The sequence below is a fragment of the Somniosus microcephalus genome, chromosome 4, assembly GCF_052327205.1.
Source record: "Somniosus microcephalus isolate GS21.2 chromosome 4, FLI_Smic_1.0, whole genome shotgun sequence".
Lineage (NCBI taxonomy): Eukaryota > Metazoa > Chordata > Chondrichthyes > Squaliformes > Somniosidae > Somniosus > Somniosus microcephalus.
The window spans coordinates 201,293,665-201,306,380 of NC_140990.1; the positions used below are offsets into that span (position 1 = coordinate 201,293,665).

Here is a 12,716-nt window from a genome sequence, read left to right on the forward strand (position 1 = left end):
TCACTTCATACTTCTCTGGGTTAAATGTCATCTGCTATGTGTCTGCCCATTTTACCCATCTGTCTATGTCCCCCTGAAGTCTATTACTATCCTCCTCATTATTTACTACATTTCCGAGTTTCGTATCATCTGCAAGCTTTGAAATTATGCCCTGTATTCCAAAGTCTAGGTCATTGCGGGGTACGGTAGCATAGTGGTTATGTTACTGGACGAGTAATCCAGAGACCTCGACTAATAATCCAGGGACGTGAGTTCAAATCTCACCATTAATGGTATTGGTATGATTGCCCCATGCAAGTTTGTGAATTTAAATTCAGTTAACGAAATAAAAAACTAGTATGATTAATGGTGACCATGAAGTTATCGAATTGTTGTAAAAACCCATCTGGTTCACTAATGTCCTTTATGGATGGGAACCTGCCGTTCATACCCAGTCTGGTCTATATGTGACTCCAGACCCACAACAATATGGTTGACTCTTAACTGCCCTCTGAAATGGCCTAGCAAGCCACTCAGTTGTAACAAACCACACAAAGAAAGCACAAGAATAAAACCAGACGGACCACCCGGCATCGACCTCAGCATTGGATTCGAACATGACAAAGGCACACCCAGCCCAGTCAACCCTGCAAAATCATCCTCATGAGCATCTGGGGACTTGTGCCAAAATTGGTAGAGTTGTCCCACAGCTGACATAATCATACTCACAGAACCATACGCATCAGCCAAAGTCCCAGACTCGCCCATCACCATCTCTGGGTATGTCCTTTCCCATTGGTAGGACAAACCCACCAGAGGTGGCAGCACAGTGGTATACAGTTGGGAGGGAGGGGCCTTGGGAGTCCTCAACATTGACTCCTGACCCCATGAAGTCTCATGGCATCAGGTCAAACATGGGCAAGAAAACCTCCTGTTGATTACCACCTACCACCCTCCCTCAGCTGATAAATCAGTAATCTTCCATGTTGAACGCCACTTGGAAGAAGCATGAGAGCAACAAGGGCACAGAATATACTTTGGGTGGGAAAACATCAATGTCCGTCACCAAGGGTGGCTCGGTAGCACCACTACTAACCGAGTTGACTGAGTCCTGATGGTCACAGCTGCCAGACTGGGCTTGCGGCAGGTGGCGAGAACCAACACAAGGGAAAAACCTACTTGACCTTGTCCTCACCAATCTACCTGTAGCAGGTGCCACAGATGTCCATGACAGTATTAGGTGGAGTGACCACTGCACGGTCCTTGTGTAGACAAAGACCTGTCTTCATGCTGAGGACACCCTCCATCGAGTTGTGTGGCACTATCACCGTGCTAAATGGGATAGATTCATAACAGACCTAGCAGCTCAAAACTGGGTACACATGAAGTGGCGGCCCATCAACAGCAGCAGAATTGTATTCCACCACAATCTGTAACCTCATGGCCTGGGCATATCCCTCACTCTACCATTACCATCATGCCAGGGGACCAACCCTGATTAAATGTGGAGTGTAGCAGAGCATGACAGGAGCAGCATCAGGTGTACCTAAAATTGAGGTGCCAACTTGGTGAAGCTACAACACAGTACTACATGCATGCTAAACAACGGAAGCAGCATTCTATAGGCAGAGCTAAGCGATCCCATGACCAATGGATCAGATCAAAACTCTGCAGTCCTGCCACATCCAGTCGTGATGGTGGTGGACAATCAAACAACTATTGGGAGGCGGTGGCTCAGTGAGCATCCCCATCCTCAATGATGGCGGAACCCAGCACGAGAGTGCAAAAGACAAGGCTGAAGCATTTGCAACCACCTTCAGACAGAAGTGCCGAGTGGATGATCCAGTTCGGCCTCCTCCTGAGATCCCTACCATCACAGATGCCAGTCTTCAGCCAATTCAATTCACTCCAAATGATATCAAGAAACGACTGAGTGCACTGGACACGGCAAAGGCTAAGAGCCCAGACAACATCCCTGCTGTAGTGCTAAAGACTTGTGCTCCAGAACTAGCCACACCTCTAGCCAAGCTGTTCCAGTAGAGCTACAACACTTGCATCTACCCGACAAAGTGGAGAACTGCCCAGGTATGTCCTGTCACAAAAAGCAGGACAAATCCAATCACAGCCCCATCAGCCTACTCTTAATCATCACTACAGTGGTGGAAGATTTTGTCGACAGTGCTATCAAGCGGCACTTACTTGTAAAGTCTGTGTGTTGTATAGCGAATTAATACCTCGGTAGGTGCCCGGCCTTTTACCCGCTGCGTTCCCGCTTGTAGTCCGGTCTCTCACACCGGCTGCGTTCCCTGCACCGCGGCTGCCGTGCCCTACGCTGCCCCAGTCTCAGCGCCTCTGGCCCCGACTTCTGTCCGGCTCCTTTCCCCTGGCCGTGGTCGAGTTCACCGCCCTTATCCTCCGTTTATTTTTTATTTTTCCCCCTACTCACAGTCAACGTGGCCGACTTGCTTCTCGTGGCTGATCGGCTCACTCACTACCGTGACAGAAGGGACGATCACTGCCTGTTGCTGATGGAAGGCCTCGTGTCAGAATTCTTCCTTCTTCCTTGCTCTGCAGACTCGAGTCTTCTCTCAGCAGAACGGCGAGGGCGGATGCCTCTTCTCGACGCTTGTTAACTGCTTCGGATGTATCGCTGCCGCAGGGTAAGATCGAACTCGTCGCCACTGTAAAGTCTGTGTGTTGTATAGCGAATTAATACACAGACTACAAGAGTAAACTTTAACAGGACTTTACTATTCGAAGGTCAGGGCGAATCTGCCCAATCACTCATTACACAGCACTTATATACCGGTGTGGTCACCACCGGTATTACAGTATACAGCAGCCAAAATAAAGTAGTGCAACACCTAAAATAGTTCTCTTAAAGGTGGACGGTTACATACAATAGTTCTCTTAAAGGTAGAACGGTTACATACACAACATTACTCACCAATAACCTGTTCACCGACACTCAGTTTGGGTTCTGCCAGGACCACTCGGCTCCAGGCCTCATTACAGCCTTGGTCCAAACATGGACAAATGAGTTGACTTCCAAGGGTGAGGTGAGAGTGACTGCCCTTGACATCAAGACAGCATCTGACTGAGTGTGGCACCAAGGAGTCCTAGTGAAATTGAAGTCAATGGGAACCAGGAGGAAAACTCTCCAATGACTAGAGTCATACCTAACACAAAGAAAGATGGTTGTGGTTGTTGGAGGCCAATCATCTCAGCGCGAGGACATCACTACAGGAGTTCCTCAGGGCAGTGTCGGTCCAATCATTTTCAGCTGTTTCATCAATGACTTACCCTCCATTATAAGGTCAGAAGTGGAGAAGTTCACTGATGGTTGCACAGTGTTCAGTTCCATTCGCAATTCCTCAGATAATGAAGGTTGCACAGTATTCATTTCCACTCGCAATTCCTCAGATAATGAAGCAGTCCATGCCCGCATTCAGCCAGGCTTGGGCTGCTAAGTGGCAAGTAACATTCGCGTCACACAAGTGCCAGGCAATAACTATCTCCAACAAGAGAGAGTTTAACTACCGCCCCTTGGCATTCAATTGCATGACCATCTACAAGATGCACTGCAGCAACTCGCCAAGGCTTCTTCGGCAGCTCCTCCCAAACCCGCGACCTCTTCCACCTAGGACAAGGCCAGCAGGCGCATGGGAACACCACCACCTTCAAGTTCCCCTCCAAGTCACACACCATCCTGACTTAGAAGTATATCGCCAATCCTTCATCGTCACTGGGTCAAACTCCTGGAACTCCCTACCTAACAGCACTGTGGGAGTACCTTCACCACACGGACTGCAGCGGTTCAAGAAGGCAGCTGACCACCACCTTCTCAAGGGCAATTAGGGCTGGGCAATAAATGCTGGCCTTGCCAGTGACACCCACATCCCATAAACGAATTTTAAAAAAAATCAAACCCCCATCATCAACATTGACCAGAAAATTAACTGGACCAGCCACATAAATACTGTGGCTACAAGACCAGGTCCGAGGCTGGGTATTCTGCAGTGAGTGTCTCACCTCCTGACTCCCCAAAGCCTTTCCACCATCTACAAGGCACAAGTAAGGAATGTGATGGAATACTCTCCACTTGCCTGGATGAGTGCAGCTCCAACAACACTCAAGAAGCTCAACACCATCCAGGACAAAGCAGCCCGCTTGATCAGCAACTCATCCAACACCTTAAACATTCACTCCCTCGACCACCAGTACAACGTGGGTGCAGTGTGTACCATCTACAAGATGCACTGCAGCAACTCACCAAGTCTTCTTCGACAGCACCTCCCAAACCCACAACCTCTACCACCTAGGTGATCAAGGGCAGCAGGCACATGGGAACACCACCACCTCCAAGTTCCCCTCCAAGTCACATACCATCCCGACCATCGTCGCTGGGTCAAATCCTGGAAAACTCTAACTAATATCACTGTGGGAGCACCTTTACCACACGGACTGCAGTAGTTCAACAATGCAGCTCACCACCACCTTCTCAAGAACAATTAGGGATGGGCAATAAATGCTGGCCTCGCCAGCGACGCCCACCTCCTGTGAATGAAAGAATAATTAATATATATATCCAAAGGAGCAGTGATTCTAATACTGACTCCTGGTGAACACTACTGCATGCTCCCTCCAGTCTGAAAAACAACCGTTCACTACTACACCCTGCTTTCTGTCCCTTAGCCAATTTTGTAGCCATGCTGCCACTGTCCCTTTAATTCCATGGGCTTTCATTTTGCTATGATGTGGTACTTTGTCAAAAGCCTTTTGAAAATCCATATATACATCAACCGCACTACCCTCATCAACCCGCTCCGTTACTTCATCAAAGAACTCTATCAAGTTAGTCAAACACGATTTGCCTTTAACAAATCCCTGATGATTTTCATTTATTAGCTGATACTTATCCAAATGGCAAATAATTTTGACTCTAAAAGTTTCCCCACCACCGACATTAGGCTGACTGTCCTGTAGTTGCTGGGTTTGTCCCTCTCCCCTTTTTTAAACAGGAGTGTAACATTTGCAATCCTCCAGCATCAACCCCATATCCAAGGAGGATTGGAAAATTGTGGCCAGAAGCTCTGCAATTTCCACCCTTACTTCCCTCAGTAACCTAGGATTCATCCCATCCGGACCGGGTTTCTTTTCTACTTTGAGGACTGCCAACCTTTTAAGCGGAAGGTAGTGTGGATAACTCTGTCGGGAGTGGCATGGAAATGCTGGAAGGAATGCTGAGTGGTGTGAATTTTTAGTATGTTTGTTTCATATTCACTGACATTCCATGTAGGTATGAAAATGCTGAGAGGAAGTATACTAAGGGCCAGATTTTCAGTGTGCCATGAGGCGGGCTTTCAGGCGTGAGGGGGGGCAAAAATCCCGAATTCGGGGGTCCCGACACCACCCCGCCCAAAACCCGCCTCCACGTAAGTTTCAAGGGAGGCGGGTACCCGCCCCGCACTGGGACCCGCCGACCAGAAGCGGGAAGGGATTAGTGCCAATTAACTGCCTGTTAACAGGCAGCTTTTAGCCTAATCCCTATTTTGAGGGGTGTCGTGTGGGATTCCCGACGGCTCCAAACCACGCCAGGTTAGAGCAGGCGGGCCGTCGGGTTGAAGGACTTGGAGGGTTCGAGATGTCGGTGTACAGGTGAGTGATGGGTGCATGAGTGCAAAGGTAAGTGTGTTTGGTGTGTCTAAAAAGTGTGTAAAGATGTTTAAATTACCTGTATTTACCTTAACAGCCTTTCTTCCTCTAGGCGTCAGGAGTCCATCACTCAGCCGGAACTGAAAACTGAATGGCTGCAATCTGTCAAAAGTGACAGCCTTCAGCTTTCAGTGTCGGTGAGAGTTCTAACTGAGTCTGCGTAGAAGGACTCAGGTTAGAAGTCAGACTGTCAATGTTTGACAGCTTCAAACAGCTGTGAAACACTGATTTCATCTGTCAAAAACTCTTGACAGATGAAATTTCAGTCTGTGACGTCACCTGTTGCTGGGTGGCCCTTAATTGGCCTGCTGAGCCCGCTGGGTGGGCTCAACAAGGTCAATCAAGGGAAAATCGCGTCGATTGGCTGGGCGTCGATGGAGGTGGGACTAAAACCCGAAAGTTGTAGTCCCGCCTCCTTCCTAACAGCTTAATGAAAATCCAGCCCAAAGTGTCTCACATAAATTGGCAGTGTGTTGCCACTGGAAGCACTGGAATAAAGTAATGTGCTGTACTTTTGTGCCTGTGACAGGCTGGAGAGAATGATTAGTTATTGTGATATGTCCAATACAAAAGTAGTCATGCCAAGGAAAATCATATCCAACAGGTTTACAGACCTGAATTGTAGTATAATTTATGTACAAATTAACACTAGTAAACAAGTTATGGTAATCAAAGGGTTAAGAATTGGGCTGTTAGACCTGACTATAAATCACCCTTTTCGGTTTGAAAAATCAATTTGTTACCATTATTAAACCCACTCTTTTAACTCCCACATACTAGTTGAAATTTGTGAGAATGCCAAAAGAAATGGCAACTGACTCATAACCTCATGTATCATGCTGTTTGTGCCACTGATTTGCTCCTACACAGTTTAAGTGATACATTTTTAAGAGGAGTTTACTGTCCAAATAAAGTTAATTATTGAAGATTACAATTTGTAGCTTCTCTATGAAATTAGCTTTTAAGATAAAATACATCTCGCTAAAATGCCTGAAACGGTCTTACAGCTACATGAAGCAAAATGTATCTCTAAGGAAAGAATGGTATCACTGGTAGTGGCACTGGGTTGAAAATTAGTTATCCGATTGCAAATTGCAACCAAGGAGGAAGAGAACAAGAAAAATCAAAACAAAAAACCCCAAATAATTAAAAAGTGCAAATCAAACAAAAAGTCACAATCACTGGACACAAACAAGAAGGAAAGTAACTCTGGAATCAGATGCTATGGCAAATACCATCTTTTTCTTCTGTGTGATGAAGCTTGGATGGATTCCTTCGACTGGAGCGCCATTTACCAAGACGCTTGAAGAAGTTCTCCTCTTCATCTCGTCCATCCTCCAGGCCTTCACCTTCAGAGAGCTTTACTGCACTATTAAACTTCACCTGTGTACAATGACAAAGACATTATAAAGCAATTAATAAGTTCTCTTGCAGAACTTTATAAACCAAAGGAACTAATTTCTAACATCTGTGACAAATACATCCATAATCCTGTGTTCACTGGACTTTCCTCTCTAAAATCGCAAATAAATAAACATGAAGCCCTCTCCCTCCTTGGCCCCCACCACAAAATGTGCAGAAACAAATTAGGTTCTTGAATGCACTATTAATGAGGCAATTTAAATATTCAAAGCAAGCAGAAAAGAAAGAACTTGTATTTATATAGCACCTTTCACAACCTTAGGATGTCCCAAAGCATTTCAAAGGCAATGAAGTACTTTTGATTTGTAGTCAACTGCTGTAATATAGAGAAATGTGCCAGCCAATTTGCACACAGCAAGGTCCCACAAACAGCAATGAGATAATGACCAGATAATCTATTGGTTGAGGGATAAATATTGGGAGAACTCCCCTGCGCTTCTTCAAATACTGCCATGGGATCTTTTACATCCCGAGGGGGCAAACAGGGCCTCTAACGTCTCATCCGAACAACGACACCTCTGACAGTGCAACACTCCCTCAGTACTCCACTGAAGTGTCATCTTCGATTATGTGCTCAAACCTTTGGAACGGGACTTGAACCCAAAATCTTCTGACTTAGAGGCAAAAAACAAAAGTGATACCACTGAGCCGAGGCTGACACTTCATACTGAAATAAAATGGTAAAAATTCTAATGATGACATTACTGAAGCAGAAATGCATTGTGGCAAGACTTCTGCCTGACTGTTATGCATATCTGCTTCTAACTAAACTGCCCAATTTAAGTAGTCATGGTATGTTCCCATCAATAACGGCCTCAACCAGGATCTTGGGTTCATGTCACGCTACATGTAACCCCACCTGACGTAGGGTCATCCAGACTCGAGTCGTCGTTGGCTTGTTCTCTCTACACAGATGCGGCCGGACCTGCTGTGATTTCCAGCAAAAAAAATGTTTTTTTGTCTGTTTTTTGTTTTTCATACAGACCCCAGCATCTGCAACATTTGACCCCTTGTGACCACACCTCATTGTTCTTCGATGTAATGTTTACCTGACTGACCTGTTTGGACACCATTCACACCTTTGATTGCTGTGATTATCTCTCTGCCGAGGTGTGATAAATGGCAGTTAGAAAGATTACCTGTAATCATCTGGCATTATTCTCTGACTATATAAGCTGTGTCTTTATGCATCTCTCCACTTCACCTGACGAAGGAGCAGCGCTCCGAAAGCTTGTGATTTCAAATAAAACTGTTGGACTATAACCTGGTGTCGTGTGACTTCTTACATTTGTCCACCCCAGTCCAACACCGGCATCTCCACACCATGCCCATCAATAATGTGGGTGGGGCCTGGGAGCTAACACACACATGGCCAACATTTGAATGTGCTGATGCAATTATTTAAAGGTTTGCAGCTGCCCTTTAAAGTGAAGTTGGACCAGAAGTAGTATCTTGCACCCTGCTCTCCTGATTCAGCAGCTCACACTGCAATACTGTCCCAGCAGGGTAGTGACATTCCACTGCTTTGGTCAAGTGGAAGTTTTCATCTGTGAATCCAACCAGTTATTTCAACTATCCACATCTAGCATCCACAATGCACTTCTAATGGATGTCAGCAGATATCCAAGAGCAGGAATCCTGGACAATTTGTTCCTCTCCATAGCCCAGGGACTTTGAGGTCAAATGTAGTATAGCCACTGCTGGCTGGTTGAAAGTGGCTGACTTAACACAGGCCATGGATCAAACACGGCGTCTTCCTGGTCAGTATGCCTCGCAATACAACACATTTACCTACTGAGCCATGGGGCCAGTTTCACTCAAGCTTTCTTGATTTACATTCAATGTGAAAGAAATGAAAGTTTAAATTAATGCCGGTAGTTTTATTTGAACAGCCTTCTACGGTTACAAGGCAAATATGTGAGAAATGTCATAAATAACTAGGGCAATTATACTCTATGTACAGTATGGTTAAGTGGTATCACAAGTGTAACACTTGATTTTATTTTACATAAGTGAGATCATTTAAGTGCCAAACCTCACACTAATGCCCACTTTAGTTACCTATTACTGCTTTAGTTAGTCATAGCTGCTGAGTGCTCAGTCACAAAATTCTAGAATGACTACATCTATAACCAGTTTAGAAAATAACACAAGTAAATGTAGCCTGATAGTTTGAAACACCCTCTATAATGTTGGACTGCTAAATGCTGGTTATACCATAACTCCCACTATCACTATTCAAAGTTGAGTAAACTTGCAAATCACAGCAAGATTAAAAGGTTCCTAATTGGCAGAAGCAATTGCAGTCCATTATGATAAAACTGTTCTTCTGATGATATAACACTACCGCACTTAAACAGAATTTCAATGAATCTTAAGCTGGCAGCACACATTCGAAGGTAATTCTTTTAAAAAATCTACTCAGGATTATTGTAATATCAATAAATTGAAAAATGTCTTTAACATATATGCATTCCTGGGCCATGGGCCAATTTGGATACCTACAAGAAAGCAAAGCCATTTGCAGTTCTGCTGAATATTTTTATGTTAAGTTACTGCAGCATAAAGTTAACTTCTGAGCGACCATAGGCAAATGCTTAAGATATCAACTGATATGAATTACCAATATATGCTTTCCTACATAACACTGGTAACTGCACATCAAAAGTAATCAATTGATTGTAGAGCATTTTGGGATGTCCACAGAATGTGATAAGGTGCTATATAAATGTATGCTCTTTATCCACCTGGCATGCATTATAAATAAAAAGTCAATTAAAACAGTGCTGATTCCATTAAGAGTACAAATTCACTCATTGCACCTTAGAACTCTGCCGTATAAACGAAAGTCTGTCCACAGAGCTTATGTCCAGGAGGTCTTCAACACCATCTGTTAACCCCGACAGTGAAGAGCGCTTCAGCCAGTTTCCTATAATGACAAACATGATACACAATGGTCATTTCTATACTCTCTATGGTCTTTGAGACGTATTTTGTTTTACAGTTCCAATCAATTTGAGATATTATAATGCTATACAAGTATACTTCAAGAGTTATTCTTCTTTAATTTTTCCCCATTAAATCCCCATTGATGTCACCCACTGCCAATCTTTTAGGTGGGACGGCTGAACAATTTTCACACAGATTTCTCAACAGAAGCGGTCAATGCTGCTCTATAACTGTCCTAAGCAGAGGCGCATGTCGACAATGTTTGGTCTACTCGTGGCAGCTTTTCTTTCACCCAGAGATGAAAAGTTTTCACCACCTGCCTGGCAACTTGCCAAGTCTCAACAAAAAAAGGATTTAAGTTTGAATGAAACCTGAAACTGAGATTTAAACAAGGTTTCACTGTGTATATATACATACATGCACAAATACCACATTATGGGTGGATAATGTGGAACCCGTGCAACAATGCCATAACTGCTGCTCCTTAGAAACTACATGAACTTACACCTCACTTAGCTGATCTTACACAATAATGCAAGGTCAATTCATTAAAAAACAATTTATAGCTCCTGGCACATAGCACACAATGGCTAGGTGTGCCACTGGGTCGGGGTCTGGAATGTCGAGCAGCAGAAGCTATCATCCAACTGCCCATAAAGTGCAGCCATTTTTATATAGCAAAATGGCTTGGGCAGAACAGTCCCTTTGAAAGATTAGTCTTTGGAGGCTAAGCGTATAGAGATTAATCAATGAGGGTGGCCCTATTAGATGGAGGGCACCATCAGGAGATAAAATTTTAATTATTTAAACCTGTTGCAAATGGGCACTGAGTGTCTGGAGCACTGCTGAGGTGCTTTCACTATACTATGGGGGGGGCCCTTAATTCAAATAAAATCAATGGGCATAATGATACGAGCTCACAGGAGGTGTACTGGCATTGGGCATTGCAGATATTTCTATAAATGGGGTATTGAGCAGGTCTCAAGCGTCAATGCCCTATAATGTGCATCAGGACCAGGCGAGCCAAGTAGCATATTATCCACGCTAAATATAAAAAGAAAAATAGTTATTAGCGCTGAAAATGCAAAATAAAAGCAGGAAATGATGCAGATCCAAGCCTTGATGGAGGGTCACTCCCGAGAAGCAATCCTGGATTTCTTTCCAGATACGGAATGAAATGCTGTGCATTCCTGCATTTCTATTTTTACCAGTATGTTCTGCTACCAAAATATCAGTCACTTTTTATCCATTTTACTCTATCAGCTATACCATTTATGAACTTCACTTCTCAATAGCTGAGGAACAGTGTCATTAAAAAATAACAGCCAGCACTTGTAACTAATTCCAGTCTTGATAATACATATCCAGTGAAAAAATAATTTTCTTTATAGTGTCCTGAAACCATTCTGACCACGGAGAAACAACAGTGAAATTGTAAAGAAGCTTAACTGCCATTGACCAGCTTGCAAGTGCTTACAGATAATTAAAGGCAAGTTTAATTTTAATACTACCATCAGGTTATGGATATTCCCTTTCACCTTTGGTACAAGTTGAATGCACTAAGATGAACTGTGGGATACAGAGTTTATCCTCACTTGTAAGAATAAGTAGTGTGATTTTTACTTGCGGATTATGAGATTGTCCTCACTACCATGATAAACTGAACCGCCCATTGCTTCCCATCAGGTCTAGTTTATGACAATTGAGTTCTGCATAACAAAACAAACATACAAACAAACAAACATGTGGCTTAATCCAAATATTTGAAATACGGTTAAATGCACAACAGGATCTAAAACACATAAGATGGGGGATTGTTTTATTTGAAACTTATCCTTCAATAGAAATCTGCGTTTTCTAGCTGAATTTTAATACCATGGATTCTCTTCCAAATCAATACTTATTATGTATGCTTTATATACATATATAGGTTTATATAATTACAACAAACATGTCCTACCTATTATATATTTGTAACAACACTGAACATTATTTTGCATGGAGTAACAGAGAATTTACCAATGGGAAGTTTGAGTTTCTTCCTCAGGGAGATTCTTCTGGATCGTGACCGTGAGCGTCTGTCTGTGGTGGTTCCAGAATGAGCTGTTGTGCATTCAGAAGTGTCTTGCTCAGATTGGCTGCTTGTGTCACTTGCAGCACTTTGTGATTTAAACATTTTGCGCCAAAAGTCTTTTCGACCCAAAAAAGCTCCTGGAATTTGTTCTTCACTGTGTTAATTTAAAAGAGACAATATCCTGTTAACAAAAACGCTATTAAACCCATTACATTTTAAGATCATGCAAGAGAACAGTACATTCAAATTCTAGCAGCTTTTATTTTTCCACGGTTGCATTGCATATAAAAAGCTCAGTCATAAAATACACTTGAATTTATGACATCTGAACTTTGAATGACACTTGCATTAGATATTTACTTTCAATATATAAAAACATAAGTATGATTATCCTAATGTGGTGTAGGAGATGATAGGGGGTGAGTGTTTCAAGATAACATTATTCTAACAGTAGTAAAACCCTACAAAGACAGGTAACGTATCTTCCATTTGTATCCTCCACAAACCAAAGAATTTCAAACCAACAGTCTGCTAAAGGGTGGATTGATCCTTAGGTCTGGATGCTGACCTGCATTAA

General features: G+C 43.4%; 1 protein-coding gene across 1 annotated transcript in view; it reads right to left on the reverse strand.

Annotated features, from left to right (window-relative positions):
• The window catches only part of unc80 (unc-80 homolog (C. elegans)), a 378,796-nt gene that overhangs the window by 274,394 nt on the left and 91,686 nt on the right, over window positions 1-12,716 (reverse strand). Inside the window, exons 19-21 of the mRNA XM_085984208.1 lie at window positions 12,085-12,293; window positions 9,939-10,045; window positions 6,918-7,077 (exon numbers count right to left, since the gene is read on the reverse strand). Coding sequence (XP_085840334.1) covers window positions 6,918-7,077; window positions 9,939-10,045; window positions 12,085-12,293 — 476 coding nt within the window. The remainder of the gene's footprint in view (window positions 1-6,917; window positions 7,078-9,938; window positions 10,046-12,084; window positions 12,294-12,716) is intronic.